This window comes from Pan troglodytes, chromosome 3 (genome assembly GCF_028858775.2).
Source record: "Pan troglodytes isolate AG18354 chromosome 3, NHGRI_mPanTro3-v2.0_pri, whole genome shotgun sequence".
Classification (NCBI taxonomy): Eukaryota; Metazoa; Chordata; class Mammalia; order Primates; family Hominidae; genus Pan; species Pan troglodytes.
The window spans coordinates 96,603,245-96,620,496 of NC_072401.2; the positions used below are offsets into that span (position 1 = coordinate 96,603,245).

At 41.7% G+C, this 17,252-nt stretch overlaps 1 protein-coding gene across 2 annotated transcripts in view; it reads right to left on the reverse strand.

Annotated features, from left to right (window-relative positions):
* UNC5C (unc-5 netrin receptor C) overlaps positions 1 to 17,252 on the reverse strand; it is a 393,784-nt gene that overhangs the window by 32,611 nt on the left and 343,921 nt on the right. For both annotated transcript variants that reach the window (XM_009448053.5, XM_526636.9), the window contains 2 exons: positions 12,841 to 13,009; positions 8,944 to 9,177 (listed from right to left, as the gene is read on the reverse strand). In XM_009448053.5, coding sequence (XP_009446328.2) covers positions 8,944 to 9,177; positions 12,841 to 13,009 — 403 coding nt within the window. The remainder of the gene's footprint in view (positions 1 to 8,943; positions 9,178 to 12,840; positions 13,010 to 17,252) is intronic.

The following is a 17,252-nucleotide window of genomic DNA, read 5'->3' on the forward strand; positions in this document are numbered from 1 at the left end:
TGGGACACAGACACAAAGAACAGACCAGCAAATGTGCAGCATGCCACTCATATGAAACTTCAAAAGGCCAGCCCTCAATGACTGTGCTGGCTGGTGTTTTAAAAAAGTCACATCTGCCATCAGATTTCATGGAACCTGCCTTTCTTCTGTTCATTCTTTAATCCTGTGTCGAAAACCTGCCCTTGTCATTTGGGGCTGAGAAATCTGTGTCTTTGCGATGGTGGCTGTCACTGCTGTCTCTGTCACAGCTGTGGGGGCCTGCACTCCACCGAAACAGAGGCCAAAAAGAGCGGCCGTCCTTCTCTCCTGTTCTCTGCCAGCTTTTCAGCGACGCTGCTGTCAGCCCCCCATGCTCTGTCCCCTCCTCTCTGGCTTGCAGGCCTCAGACTGCTGAGCCAGGCAGTGGAGAACATCTGACTGTCAGCCCGGCCTCTCCCACCTGCTCGGGTCGCCATCCCTGGCGCCTGGCCTGGCTTTGCTCCTTTCCCTTCCTGTGTTCACGCCAGGGTGCTCTGCTCTCCCCCTGAGTTTGTCTGCCTTACTTCTTCCCTAATAATAACAAGGCTGGACTCTGGTGCCCATCTGCAAACATCTCCCCGTCAAGTTGCTTCGTTTCTAGGGCTCTGCCTGCTGTTCCCACAGCTGCTGTGGCCACGGATGCTTGGTCTGAGCTGCCACTTCCAGCCTGCACAGTCAGGGCAGTTTGTGACACTTTTAAAGCCAAATGCCAAGGGGTGGTGCTCAGGCAAGCAGCGTGTCACTTGTCTACCTCTGGGCATGCTCTTAGGACAACAGTTCTCTCTCACATCTATGTATTAGGAACAGGACTTTGTAGATTTTTCTAGGACTTTTGAAGTCATCTTGTGTTTCTTTTCTCCTGTTAACACATTATTTTTAAACTTCTATATTAGTTTTCTACTGTTGCCATAAGAAATCACCACTAACATAGTGACTTAAAAAATAACACAAACTGATTATCTTACAGTTCTGGAGGGTAGGAGTCTAACACAGTTCTCGTTGAGTTAAAATCAAGGTGTGTCAGTGGGGCTGCCCTCCTCTCCAGAGCCCCAAGAGGAGAATCTGTACTGGGTCTTCTCCACCTTCCAGAGGTTTCTCACATTCTTTGGCTCACGGTCCCCTTCCGCTGTCTTCAAATCCAACAATGACAGATTTCTCTGAGCCTTTTTCTGCAGTCATATCCCTTTCTGACCATAGCTGGAAAAAGTTCTCCACCTTCAAAACCATGTAATTAGACTGGACTCACCCAGATGGTCCCGGATAATCTCCTCAAATCACACAATCATATCTGCAAAGACTGTTTTGCCATGTAGGGTAAAATACTCACAGGTTTTGAATATTAACGTGTAAACATCCTTGGGTGGGGGCAGGGGTGTTATTCTGCATACCACAACTTCTGTTTTCTTTCTGTTTTCTCTCTCTTTCAAAAAGTAAGTTCAACATGGCAAGTCATTTCTAAGATAGGTGATAGACCCAGGGCCAGATTTCATCAGAAGATGATAAAAATGGGGTAAATTTAGAGGCACCAAAAAGATCCCTGTGACTAAATGTCTAATCAACCAGACTGCTACCAAACCTGAAACTCACCCCACAGTTAGATTCCAGTTAGATTTAATATCTTCCTTAAGCCATTATCTTCAAAATGCCACTGAAGTCTAAATGCCCACATATGCATGGCAAACAGTGTCTGGTGTCTATTTTGTGCCAGGAGATTTAATAACTTTGATCTCCTTAGAACTTCAAAGAGTCCTTGATGCAGACCAAATTACTGTCCTAAGAGGTCAAATTCAGTGACCAGGGCCACCAAGCTGATAAGTGGCACAGCCAGTCACGGCAGCCAGCCTGACTTGAGCTTTGCTGCTGTACCACGCTCCCTCCCATACACACAGCAGCAATGATGCACTAGGAACCTTTAACACACGTTTTGTTGTTGGTCTCTAATACACATGTTGCACATGTGAATATATTAGTTTAACTCCAGAGGCCAGGATCCTGAAAGTATACAGGTAAGGCTATTTTTGAGGTTGTTTGTGGGAACTATAAGAGTAGGTATGGATACTAGGATAATTCCAGGGAAGATCAGCCTTAGAAGACCTAGAAGAAGCAAGCGTGAGGAGTTCAGAGTTCGGTAAGGTCACAGCTTGCCGAGGAAATGCCAGGAGGACATCAGTGAGGAAGGTGACAGGTAGCAGGATGAAAATATAACCACCTTCTCCCTGTAACAAGCCACGTCTGACTGTCTATGACTGTGGCCCAAGAACGTTAGCATCACACAATTCTCAACTAGACTTCCGCCAACCTCCTTTCTCTCTCTTCACCTTCCAGTGTTTCTTTCATTCTTCTCTTCTCTTTTCACATAATACAATCTTTCACAGAGTTACTCTATTACAGTTGGGATTAGGGCACATGAAATTTATCCAAGGAAGGTCTTCTCCGTGCCCAATGAGTCCATCAAAAAAAAAAAAAAGCCAGGTTATGTTAATACACATTATTTGGTTTATATCACATATACATTTGTCAGAAATTCAATAAATATCATACACTGCACATAATGTATGAAAATAACTCCTTTTTTAGGTTCTGAATCTCAGAGTTTAGTATAAAACCCTTTATTCCAAAAAGAGACTCTCATGTATTGTACCCTTTGGATACTGGGACAGAAATGACTTATTTCCACATAGACATATGTTTCTCCCTAGGTGTTTACTCCCTAGGAGTAAGGTTTTTAAACTTACTCCAAATATAACCTTGCTCTTGGTTAATTTCTGGTCTATTTATACTAGGATTTAAGTCTTTGCAAATAATGAAAGGAAAACACCTTTTTCATTAATCACCTGAAGACGGGGGAAAAAGAAAAGCTCTGATATACCAAACTCAACCTTTTCAATAGACTTGACCTCTCTATTTGAATTGATTCCAAACTATTCTCACAATTCTTAGCATCTTTATCCTTTTATGTGAACACAACTAGAGCATTGCTCCCAGTGGTCCTTCAAGCACATGCACAGGAAAAAGCCCTCCTGAAAGGTATAAAATAATTCCACTGTTGCCCATCAGCCTTGACTTTTGCTCTGGTAGTCACTGCCAACATGCTAATTCTGTATCAGTGCTTTCAAATTGCTAAACGCAGCTTTTAAGTTTCAGGTGACCATTTTTGCCCCAAGGCTTAACAAAACCCTGGAAAATTGTTACAAAAGCTGCCAAGCTCAAAGAGGTGAGTAGGGAGAAGAAAAAATGCATCACAGTTGCTTAAGACTGAGTGTGTTATCCATCCATATGGATAATATAAATAAATGCACAAATATATAATATATATTTATATATTATATATGTAATTATATATCTATATAATATATACTTATATATTATATAAATAAATGTATTATCTATCCACATGGATAATATAACCACATATAATAATAATAAAAAGTGATAATTCACATTCTTGAAATACACAGCTCCAGACATTGGGGCAGTCTTTTTGCAATAGCTCTCCTGGACTCATTCCCTGAGAATAAGTACTCCACTGGGCTTCTATCTCTGCCTTAGTCCAGCATTTCTGTGGATTTTTCTGCAATTTGTAAAGAATCCCCAGCACATAGCAGTTACTATACGAAAATATCAAATGCTGGTAAATGCAGCCTGAGGCATCATTTGCTATGCTGAAGATGGAGGTGGTCAGGAATTGGATTAAAGCACAAACAAGGAAGCAGAGATCCTTTTCATCAGAGTCCGATGAAGTGAGAAGAGGCTGAAGTAAAAGGGTTGGAGGGTAGAGGACCGCAGCTGGGGGAGCTTTCATTGAGTGGTTAGGTCACTGCTAGGCAAGATGCGGGCTTTAAAACAGCCAGGGACTTCCTGAGAGCAGAAGATACGTGGAAGAACTGCCGTGGGAATTGGGTAAGTCAAGAAGAGCTAAATAAAAGGATTACGGAGAAGCAGGGAAGGCATCCCTTAGAACAGGTATCTTGAGAGTATAATAGACCCAATCAGAAATGTATGATTTTTCATAGCAACTCATCAACCTGGAAGTAGAAGTAGTGGGCTTGTTCAGTGGAGGGTATCCTTGGTTATAAATTAGAAAAGGCTGCAGCAGCTCATAATGATGACAGTTCAGTGTGGAAGCGAGTTTGCTGCCCATATGGGTAAGACCAGGGGAGGGTTTTTGGACTGGGAAACTGCAGCAGGTTGAGGGAGCCTCTCCTTTTTTTTTTTTTTTTAGAGATGGGGTCTCGCTCTGCCACCCAGGCTGGAGTGCCGTGGTGCGATCTCTGCTCACTGCAGCCTCCACCTCCCAGGTTCAAGCAACTCTCCCACCTCAGCCTCCTCAGTAGCTGGGATTTACAGGGGCACACCACCACGCCCGGCTAATTTTTACATTGTCAGTAGAGACGGGGTTTCACCATGTTGGCCAGGCTGGTCTTGAACTCCTGACCTCAGGTGATCCACCCACCTTGGCCTCCCAAAGTGCTGGGATTGCAGGCGTGAGTCACCGTGCCCAGTGAGGAAGCCTCTCCTTGAGAACAAAGGGTAGCTTCCACGCATCTTGTGGGAGAGAGAGATGGAAGGTCAGATGGTTGTAGTCAGAAAGGGGGAGTTTGACAGGTGGAGATCTTGGCAGTGGAGCAATTGCTAATGAAGATGAAATCCAGAGCACATCTATGCCAGTGAATAGATAATGTAAGATGATGTGAATGCTACTAGAATAAGTTTGGGCAGAGAGACTGTGATTTAAGTCATGACATTGAATTTGAGAGAATGATGGGAATAAAATGGATGGAAAGACAGACCACAAGGCAAGTACTGGTAGGGCAGGATCCACAGAGCTCTGTGCAAAGGAACTGAAGTGGGCATGAGTAGCAGTAGAACCATCCAGCCTGGGCAGTGAAGAGATGCCCCAGAAAGGGTCATGGGGTATGAGAAGTACTGGCACATTTCCTCTTGGCCTTGGGGTTTGTTAGGGGTACAGTCTTCGCTGGAGGCATTGTGAGGTGTTACCAGGAAGATCCACTGGCAGTTAATGAGAGCAGGTGGAGCAATGGGGAAGGGAATGACGTGAGGTTGTAGGAAAGTTTGTTCTTAGTAGAATTAAAGTTCCAAAAAGATTTGGGAAAGTGTTTAGGATAATAGCTCTTAACTTTGGTGGCACAATAGAATAACCCAGGGAGTATTAAGAAAATAAAATGCCCCAATACCTAGACCAATTAGATCAGAACCTGTGGGAGTGAGACCCTGGAGTGGGTTTTTATAAAAGCTTCCACCTGCTTCCTCTGTGCGCTGAGAATTCCTGGTTTTGGAAGAGCATGAGCGTGAGTCAGGATGGGGGCAGGCCTGAAGGAGAAGGAGGCCTTCAGGAGGTGTGTTGCAAGAGGAAGTATTTCTGGGCAACAGTGGTTAGAGAAGTAGCGAGATGGGAGAGAGTACGTTGGGAACATTAGCAGGGCGCCAAGAAGGCAGAGTTTTAGTAATAAAGGGCTTTTTGAGCTAATCAGCCCCAAATTTCCAATTCAAGCGTGGGTGTCAGGAAGAGATGGCGTGACTGAAATAATTGTCTCTTCGGTATGTTGGAGAGGCCATTTACCTATAACTAGGATTTTGGTATTTCTGCATTATTAAAAGGCCATGAGGTGCAAGAAAGCCTCATCCATTATTCATGTTTGTTTCAGGCTAAGTGCTAGATCCCTAGATGCTGAGAATTTATAAATGTCTATTTAGAAAGCATTGACCATGATACAAACTGCTCTTGAGTTGTTTTTGCTGCTTAAACCTGTTCGTCACTCTTTCTCACTATTGACCATTTGCGTCTTGGGTTCACTAATTATAATAATCAGAATTATTTTTATAAAATATTCTATTTTTGCATGTATTTGTGTGTGTTTATTGGGAAAACAAGGTGGCTGAGGAGAGAACTATGTGTGTGAATATAAAATATGTAAATCAAACACTTCAAATATGATGTAGGTCTTCTATGGTACGCTTTTGCAATGATTTTCTTGGAACTGTTGAAAAGATTTGCCTTAATCAGACCCCATGGCTCCCCTACAGATACCATTTTCCCTAATTCAAACCCAGCATGATCCCTATCCTGACAGTGCTTTGGATGTATCACATTTGCAAGGAATATAAAAGAAATAACCTTAAGCTTTACATTAGAGCTGTGTGTTCACAACTTTTATTCGACATCAGAAAATCTTACTGGCTTGACTATCAAAATTATATGCACTGACCCAAGAGGTCTCATCCCTTCCCCAAGACCATGCTGGTCAAATCTACCATGGTGAACAGATGATGGCAACAGGCTTCTAGCTCACCTTCCTGTTTCCACTCGTGCCCTCTACAGTCTTTTCCCCTGGAGCCTGCTTCCCAGTGGACTTATCCTGGAACACTCAGTGTTCATAACCAAGTACTACTCTCTGAACGGAAGCTCCAGATGGAAATATCCTGATATTCAGAAAAACTTTCTTTCCTTGGCTTCCTTGATTCATTTTTCTTCCATTTCTATTCCTAATCTGGCTGCTTATCCTTCTTTAGCTCCTTTGCTGGCTGCCCTTCCTCCTCCCTTGCAAAGCCAGGGCTTTCCCTGGTCCCCAGGCTCTAGGGTATAGGTCTTCAAGCAACTTTGTTTAGGGGCAGCTGGGCATGAAGCCTGCTTTCTCCACTTAACAGCTATGTGACCTAGGGCAACTTACTTAAACTTTCTGTGCCTTGGATGATACATCTATAAAGTGGAGATAATGGTGCCTTATAGATAAAATGAAGATTAAATGAGTTAATATAAAATATTTAGAATTTTGCCAAACATATAGAAGCTCTCGGTCGTGTTGATTATTTTTATGATTATCTTCTCCTTCTACTCTCTCTTGATATTCTTCCTGACCACTGTGGATAACAATTATCAACATAATGTAGTTGGTTTCTGAATCTCTGTTTCAAAATCTGCTCTCTGTTCAGAGAACCATATCCGTATTTCTAACTGTGCCTTGGGCATCTTTTATATCTCTAATTCAGTATTCCAAAAGAAAAGGCACTGTCACTGTTATGGAGTGATATCTGTGTCCCCCCCAAATTCATCTGTTGTAATCCTAACCCCCCAGTGTGATACTATTAGGAGGTGAGGCCTTTGGGAGGTGATTAGGTCATAAAGGTGGTGCCCTTAGGAATGGGATTAGTAGCCTTGTAAGAGATCCCAGAGAGCTCTCTCCCCAGCTCTCCACCACGTGAGGACACAGCAAAATGTCAGCAGTTCCTCATCAGAGCCCACCCATGCTGGCACCTTGATCTCAGATTTTCAGCCTCCACACTGGAAGTCTGGGTTGGAACTGTGAGAAATAAATGTTTGTTGTTTAAGCCACCCAGTCCGTGGTAGTTTTTCAGAGCTACCCAAACTGTCTAAGACAGGCACAATCTCTACACCCCAAGGCCTCCTGACCCCTGAGTTTGCTTCTATGACTTAGAGGCAGGAACTTGACCTTCTGCCCCATTCATTGAGCACTCGTCATGGGATTCTCAAAAGGCCACTTGAACAGGACTTTTTAGGCTTGTTCTCTCCATCTCACTCCCCTGTCATCATTCAGCTCCATCACACATTCCTGCATACTTTGACTCACCTTTTCACTGAAGTCAGGCTGATATTTCTAATATGTATTTTCAATCATGCCCTTTTTCTGTTTAAACCTCTCCAATCTCCATTAACTCAATAACTGAATCTCAACTCCTCTCTCTGGCCGTAAAGGTCCATCTAGACAAAATTCCTATCTATTATTCTAGGCTTACCAGAAATAATATGCCTGCAGAGAGTCTTCTTTTTTTTTTTTTAAACAGAGTTTCACTCTGTCGCCTAGGCTGGAATGCAGTGAGGCGATTTCAGCTCACTGCAACCTCTGCCTCCCCGGTTCACGCCATTCTCCTGCCTCAGCCTCCTGAGTAGCTGGGACTACAGATGCCTGCCATCATGCCCGGCTAAGTATTTTGTATTTTTAGTAGAGACGGGGTTTCACCGTGTTAGCCAGGATGGTCTTGATCTCCTGACCTCGTGATCCACCCGCCTTAGCCTCCCAAAGTGCTAGGATTACAGGCGTGAGCCACCATACCCGGCCGAGGGTCTTTATTTATTGTTTGCTTCTGTGTTTATTCACGCTGTTCCCTCCACCTAGAAATCTTGTATTTTTCCCTCTACTATTGCTGGTCAAAACCCAATCCTCCATTAGGGCCAATCATCAAATATTAGCTCCTTTTCAGATTTCCTCAAAGAAATGATGCCTCCATCTCCTGAGCTCCCATATAGCACTTTGCATGTCAGCCACTGTGGCATTTCTCACCCTCTGACTTACCTCCTCAACCTTGGCATACTTCTTTTATTCCTCCTTCTATATCATAAGTTCTTCAAAGGCACTTACTATATCCCTTAAAGCTTCGAATGGGATAAAATGAATGGCAATAATCACACCAGGAATTAAGCTCATTTATTCTGCAAAGCAGCAGGCTGTTGTCAAATGCTAACCCGCTCCCTCACAGCCCTCATAAAAAGAATGGGAAAGCATATAAATGAAGCAGCACACCAGAGGAACATACAGTGTGAGCAATTATGCCAATTCCTTTTATAGGAAGAACGCAGCTGAGATAAACATGGAAGCAGATTATTTACCATCCACGGGTCTCGTTGCCAAATTCTTCTAAATTTTTCATTAAAAGAAATCAAGGAAGGTAAACAAAGTAGCCCTTGGGAGGAATCAGTGTAAACAGCTCATATATCAGCATGGCCTCAGAGAAATGTCTATCTTTTTTAAGTGCATCCTTTGGGGCCAAACACATGTGTCCACACACTTGGGTGCACACACACAGCCACATCTCCAAGTGTGCACAGCCTTGCAAAACCTTGGCTTCCAGGTGGAGGTGAAGAGGGCAGGCTAGGTGAGAGGCACTTACCTTCAGGGCATCCTGGGTGTCATCCAGACAGTAGACTCGGATGCTGTACTCCAGCGAGGAGCAGCACAGGGGCCCAAAGATGGCCAGCTTGAGGCGCTTCGCAGCCGCTTTGGTGGTGGAATGTCCTACCAGGGCGTAGGTGCTGAGGTTCTCTGTGAGGATGTGGCAGGCCTCTGCATCCAGCTGAATGTAGCAGGGGGTGGTGAAGTTTTCCTCCCCGACCACCACCACATCCTGGGGGACAAGAGGGAAGGGCCATGGCTAAGTCATCCAGGATGCATGCCGGCCACCAGGGATGGTGGTGAATGGTGAGTAGAGCAGGACCTATCCTTTACTTGGTCTTTTTTCTCTCTCAGAGTTTATAATCTGTCTACTTGACTTCATCATTCTGTCTCTTTCTACCATTGTCTTTACACTGAGAATATTCTTTATTTAGATGTCTTTCAGTTCGCATTTTTTGATCTTCTAAGAATCTACATTTTCCCTAAAAATCTGTACGTGTGAAAAGAATTAGATAAATTAAGGAACTGGGCAATAATATATTAATATGCAATTCTACTATGTTCTTTCAAAACTCACCTGACAGTTTCTTCCTAAAGAAATACACTGCTTTTTCTAAGTAATCTTGGCTGTCAGATTCTAAGAAAAGCAAGACCTGACAAATTCCATGACACGTAAGATACATTTCTCTGTTACTTTTTTTTTTGTTGTTGGGTCAGTATACTTCTTTTATTTATTTATTTATTTAATTTATTAATTGAAACAGGGGTCTCACTCTACTGCCCAGGCTGGAGTTCAGTGGCAAGATCTCAGCCCACTGCAACCTCCGTCCCCCAGGCCCAAGTGATCCCCCAACCTCAGCCTCCCAAGTAGCTGGGACCACAGGTGTGTGCAACCACACCTGGCTAATTTTTTTTGATAGAGATGGGGTTTCACTATGTTGCCAGGCTGGCCTCAAACTCCTGAGCTCAAGCGACCCACTTGCCTTGGCCTCCCAAAGCGCTGGGATTACAGGTGTGAGCCACCACGCCCAGCCACAACTTTTTAACATGTTTTATATATTTAGGATTTCATATTGTGTGTGTGTGTGTATGTGAAAGCAGGATTTTGCTGCAAAAAGGTTTAAACGGAAAACACTCAACCTAGATCATGTGAGCAGTTGTACCTGAGTCGTCATCTGACGACTGATGGCTGAGCAGAGGATTGGCCAAGCAGGCAGCTGTCCCAAGTCCTAGATGACCAGGGGCCAAGGACATGGTACTTGGTGTCAGGGAGCTGGGATGAGGGCAGGGTGGGCTGGGATGGTGTGTGAGCTCACAAGAAGGAGCTCAGGGAAATTCTAAAGGCAGCAGCTGGCAGTAAAGCTGGAAGCTAAATTGAAGGAGACAAGTCAGTGAAATTTTCAGTCTAAAGAGATGGGTTTTTATGTGTCATTAAACAGTCTACTCTTTCAGACACTGAAAACATTTAGCAAGAAATAAAAATAAATGGAAGTGATGATTTTTATTTTAAAAAATAGTTACTAATTCAACCAAGTTTTGATTCATCTATATGGTTCAGGCCACAGAATATATCAGCTGAAAGACCATGTATGGGATGCAAAAACCAAGGGTTGGGATTCCGAATGCATCCTGGGGCAACCAGGTAACAGAGGCATGTGAAGTAGGCAGGGCCACAGACAAGGAGGAATGATGGAGACTGTGGCGAACCAGAGCGCATGCCTGTCTAAAGAGCTCAGCCTCTGCTGGGCTTCGGCCTACGGTTGCTAAGCAGGAATGCAGGCCAAGTATGGACAAAGCCTCACATGTTCCAAGACAGGCTGGAAGTTCAGATTTTAATGTGAAATCTTCCAACTTTTAATTAACTCGAATTTAAGAGAAAATTTCAGGCAGGAGAAATCCACGCGTGAGCATGAGTCAGTCTCTGCACTGTCAGAGACAAGAGTCAGTCAGTCTCTCTGCAGGGGCAGGAATCATGTCAACTTTGCTTCCCACTGTATTCCAGTGGGCCTGGCTCAGGGTGAGTGTCCCACAACCATTTGCTGAAACAGTGAATGAACACTTAGTTATACATTTAGTTCAGAGGGCTACACAAAGATGTGAAAGGTTGCCACCTAGGTTATTATTTATTAGGCCTTGCAACATGATCTGAGCTATAATAAGAGCTGTGTTTTAATAGCATCAGTGAAATAATTTCTTCTACTGAACCTATGCCCCCAGAGGAAGCCCCTAAAAAGGAAAAGAGAGAAGCTCAGAACCTCCAGGTTTATTCCAGTCCCAAAAGGACACCTGGAAAGCAGCTGCTTTCTCCAGGACAAAGGAAAGCCTCCGGTATCCCCTAGTGGTGACATGGTACAGAAAGCTTCCTAGAAGACATGGCCAAAGAGTAACGATGCCCACGTCCCAGTCACTCACAAGTACAAGGGGGCTTTCATGAGGACTGTCCTCTTCTACTTTCCTCATCTGCTCAGTTTATTGTTAATGTCGTTGTTATTGTAACTACTCAAACCCAGAAATGGATAGGGTAATAGGAAGAGAATCATGCAAATAATTTAGGATCACTTCGGATTAAGACGGGATGTTTTTCAGATACATCATTTAAAGCTTAAATAGAATGAAAATTAGATCTGGTTAAATCTGGTCCTAACTCAACATAAAGTGTATTTATTTATTTATTATGTACGCTTCGGCAAGCAGTGATCCCCTGATATGGTCAAGAGTAGAACATGTCCATAGGAAGGAAATCCCAGTGAATCCCAGGGATACTCTGGTACTCTTCTACATCTAATACTATATTTTCTTAAAATATTAGGAGCTGGAATCTTCATGTGTATTTTTTCTAAGAATTTTTTCCTAAAAAATTATCATAAGTAATCACAAAGCATATAATATATACTTTGCATATTATAACTTCCTATTTTATATGTTTTACATTTTATACAAGTATAAATGTATAGTATAGTTTTAAAATTATTGAGTATTTTTGGATAAACATATTACTGAAATATAGGTGCTAAGTGGAGAGTTCTAATATAAAGAACTAGGCTTGTTTAAAGCATTGTCCTTAAGAAGTTCTGATGACAGCAGCTGCAGACAGCCAGAATGCTGCAGATTTTCTTCCTTCTAGTGGAGCTTTGGAGACACACCCTTTCTGTTTTCCAAGGTTAAGTTCACAAGAACTATATCCCAGGTACATGTCTGCAAGTAAGTGCCTAACATTTTCTGATCCAGTTGCAATGTTTCTGATCTGCAAATTATATACGTATATATACATATACTTTTTTTTTTTGAGATGGAATCTCACTCTGTTGCCCAGGCTGGAGTGCAGTGGTGCGATCTCGGCTCACTGCAACCTCCGCCTCCCGGGTTCAAGCGGTTCTCCTGCCTCAGCCTCCCGAGTACCTGGGATTATAGGCACATGCCACTGCGCCCGGCTAATTTTTCTATTTTTAGTACAGACGGGATTTCTCCATGTTGGCCAGGCTGGTCTCAAACTCCTGACCTCATGATCCGCCTGCATTGGCCTCCCAAAGTGCTGGGATTACAGGCATGAGCCACCCCATATACATATATATGTATATATTATATATACACACATATACACAATATATATACATAGACATATATATAATCTATATTCCAAAAGGAACATGTCTACAACTCTTACGTGCACCTTTCCTATGAGTTATCTAATGAGTGACCATCATTTTCTGTGTGCCTGTCAATCAGAAGATATAACACTCAGGAACTAGTCTGCCTGCCTGTTTCTCTCTCATTTTGAGGGTGAGCTAAAATTCCAGTCATGTTTTGCTTTATAAATGAAAGGCCTCCCATAATTGCTCCTGCTTATCTGCATGGATTATTCTTGCATAGCATCTTTATCCCGACAGCAGCTCACCTCCCACTGTCCCTGTGCTGCCTGGTTCTTGAGCAGTATTTTCCAGTCCTCGGTATTGGGGTCTGCGCAGTGATGCATAGTAAGGACGACGGGGCGGGTGAGCAGAGCTCCTGGGGGCCCACAGCTCACCACAGGGGTCAAAAGTGTCTGAGAGTCATCCATGGGTGGCCTAGGAGGAGAGCAGAGAATGGCTTCAGTGACATTTCCATTGTATTCATGAACTATGCACTTGGGTTCTGAAGGCAAACAGGTCAAGTAGTTTTCTCCTGGAATTCTTTTTTTTTTTTTTTTTTTTTTTCTGGGGGGTTGGGGAGAGGAAATAGGTGATACAGAATTAAATGCTGTCTATACCAAGACCTTGATCTTGCAGGACTGGAAGTCTTTATGATAACAATAAACTTGCCAGCATCTCTTTGATCCCCTTCCCTCCGACACTGGTCTTTCTATGGTAGCTTCCTCCAAATTTATGTACAGACACTTTCAAGATGGAATGAGAATGAACAGAGTCCCTATGAAGTTACATAAGCAGATTTTCTGATAATTCTTGCCACTGGTCTCACAGGGTTTTAAATACTTTTGTGGTTTCAGGACCTGACTTGAAAAATAGTTTTAAAAAATCATTTCAGAATGAGGACACTCTAGAACTAAACTTAGTCCAAATGACTTTCAGGAATAATTTAGGCTAGTACAGCAGATTCATTCTTTCAAATATGACTAGAAATAATATAGAACTGTATTTATACAGCAACTTAAAATGAGATCTCTTGTATAGTTCATGCTCAGAGAATCTGGGCAGAAGGAACCTAAAATTCGCAGATTCTTTATTCTTATATATAAAAATTGCCTTTAATCTTTTCCCTAACAGGACTGTAATCAACAAGCAAATGGATAAATTAACCTAGCCTATCAGTAAATTTGTGAAGATATAGTTCCAAAGGCGTTGAGTGGATTGCCCCAAGTCTCACAACTAAGTGCTAGTTAGTGCTGAGATGAAAATAAATGCCCTCTCAACGACAACAGTCAAACTACTCACTCAATCAGAAGAGCATAGCTTTTGAAATCATGGACTCACAGAATTTTAGAAGGGCCCTTGGAAGTCATTTGGCAGCACCTTCCATCCAGCCAGAACCCCTCTAAAACATGGCTGACATATAGTTAGTGCTATAGACACATCCAGAATTGTTCCATTACTGCTAAAAGGTCACCTTGTTTACTATAAACTCAAATTTACAAAATATTCTTACTTAGAATGAGCACAACCTGACTTCCTGAAATTTCTCTGTATGTATCCTTGATTTGCTTTTGATGCTACACTGTTTCATGTATTTGGAGATCATTATGATGTCTCTACAGTCTTTATTACAGACCAAACAACTTCAATGTTTCCACCCTCAGCTGGAATAGCATGGTTTCCAGATCTCTCCTTGGGTTTCTATCTTCATTTTCATATGGATGCTTGTCATTGTTTTCCAGGTCCTCGTTAAAGTGGTGGCATCTTGAACTCAACACTCAAATAGTATGAGAGAGTATTTTCTTTGATTTGCCATCTGTGTTTATATTCATGCCTCACAAAATTGTTGCTGTTGATTATTCCCAATCAAGGAATTACTTACAACTATTATTTAGCAGGCTCCAGTTACATGGGAAGATAGAGATAGTATGGTTAAGCATTTCCTTTATAAAATGAAGCAGTGAAGCTCCAAGGAAGTTAAGAAATTTGTTAAACTAACCACTCTAAGTATTCCTAACATGAAAGGCTCTTAGGCTAAGTCTGGTTCCATGATTGTAATGATGGCTTTTAAACCTATGTACAGAAATTTATATTTAGCTTTTCATTTGAACTTAATAGTTTCAAGGTAAATTTTGGGTCATCTATTTCTTCATGCTCTATCTTTCCTCCAAACATTGGCTATCTCTTCTGGTCTTTTCTCCTCCCTAATTCTGATATGCTTGCCATTTATGTTCTCATTCTAACCATTGATAACTTTGCAACACAAGAATAGGGCAAGGGCAGAGACCTTTTCAAGGATACCATTTGGAACCTCTTTCCAGTCTGATATCAATACTTTGAGCTATTTAGTTCCACCAAATATAAACCCATTAAAATGGACATTGTTTTGTTCACATCTTTTGATGGCATTCACATATATATGACAAGGGACACATCAAATTCCTTTATAATTGCAATGGTCACTTGAAATGGATTTTTCTCTAGTTTTTGTCTATGGTTTATGTATTATTTATTACATATTCCAGAAGTTAGCTTTTATCTATGGGTACCCTGGTTGAACACTCAATGAATGGTAGCAGTTGTTATTATTGTTAATATTGTTGGAAGACAATTATCCATGGATTTCTCATGTTTATGCATGGGTGTTTGTATAGCAATTACCTTGAAAGATAAAGACAATGTCTACTTCTGGAGCAAATGGCAGGCATGTCTACTCCTCATTATAAAAGACTCAGGTTCCCTGAGCTCATAGATCCTTTTCTGGAATGCAACCATTGAGTGTGTAGACTTCATCTGAACATTTTTGCATCACCATTTCTAAAATGGGGCTCACAAAATTGGCACAAAAATGATGGTACTCTGTATAATGCTATCGCTGTGGGTAAAAAGCTGTCTGTTGTCTTTGATCCACAAGTCTTGTGTGTTTTATCAGCACGCATAAAACTGTAGCAGCTAACTTGGTAGCTCACAAGTAAGTTTGTATCTTAGAGCTTCCACAGTTGACTATTAGTTCTAAGAACACAATTAAAATTTGGTATATGTTCCCCTTAATAACTCTTGGCTATCACTGCTTCCTCACTTATTCTAAAATTGCACCAGGATCTCACCAACCTATGGCTTTTCTTTCTTCCTATTTAGAAAACCAACACAAATTTTACCTACTTTTAGTCTTTTAATAGCATTTCCGTTCTCTTTAAATAACAATACCCTTTCCTCCATTATAGCTAAAGTTATTTAGGTACTTGGGAATGTACTTAAATTTGGAACTATAAGGTTATTGGGAGCAACTTGAGACCTCATTACTATCCCCATTACCACCTTGGTTTTCATTTTCTCTTAACCCAATTTGTCCTTCTTCCAGTCTGAAATTCATTCTCTTAGAACACAAGTCAAGTTCTGCTTTCACCGTGTCATAGTTAATACTATACTATCTGCCTTAAGGAGTGACTTTATTATTGCTTAATTCTATTTTTTCCTCTCCTGGAGGGGGAAAAAACCAATGATTGCATTTTTCTGAGCACAACTCTTACCTTCTAGTTACAAGTGTACCTTGAGAAGTGAACATTAAACTTTTAAGGAAGGAGACTAGAGTGGAATGTATTTCAAGTGGTCTTTGCAATATAGTTGGGGATTGGAGACATCTATCTCTCAGTCTGGTGTTAGCAGCCGGTGCTTGAGGCAGGAAGGAGGAGGGGTCCTTCTCATCACTGACTTGGAACAGAAGGGAGAAGGCTCCCTGCTGGGCTGGGGAGCTGTCAGACCTGTACTCTCCAAGTACACCCCTGGCATGCAATATTGATGGGCACCATTCTTGGAGGAGGGATAGCAAGGGAAGGAGGGAGGAAGGAGGGGCAGTAGGTGTCAAAAGAATTTATTAACCCAGTGAGGTGCAAGAATGTAATGAATAGGGAAGTGGTGAAGTGGAATTCTTAACAGGGAGTGAAAAACAAAGAAGAAATAATGATAAGATTCTCTTATAGGCTTTCAAGATGACATAAATAGCATTGAAATTGCAAATATCTGAGCATATATGTAAGGAGTTACGCAGGATAAGATTTAACTATGTGAAAACTAAGGTCAGAGTGTGTAACACATTTCCTTTATACAAAGGAAGCTATTAAGTTACATAGAAGAAAATAGCAGAAAATAAAAATATCTCAGATTCTTGTTTTTGCAGAGAAGGACTTCTCTATGTCTCATGTGTTTTCTAAGCAATTCAAGCAGTCTGTAAATATTAATTGCAGATGATATGGAAATGAACATAGAGCAAAAATTAGCTTCAGAAGCATCAATTAAGTAGAAATTTCAGCAAAGAACAATGATTAAAATTTTAAATGTTTTCCCAAGTCCAACAAGGATAATATTCCAGTAAATGCTGGATGGGTGCTGAGTCCTCTAGGACAAAGCCCACAGAGAGAAATTTCAGTTTCCTGTCAGAAATATTTTCTCATCCTTTGCTTGTCATTATCAGTGAGGAGAACTTCTAATCAAGAGCGCATAATTTACAAAACTTTCACATAAGCCATTGCATTTGCTGCTCATGGTACACCTGTATGGCAGTGTATGTCTATTACCTCTTTTCCAGAAGAGGAAACTGAAATCTACAGACATTAACACACTTGCCTAAGGATGCAAAGCTAGGTAGGTTTCAAACACAAATCATTTAATTTCTTTCACACGA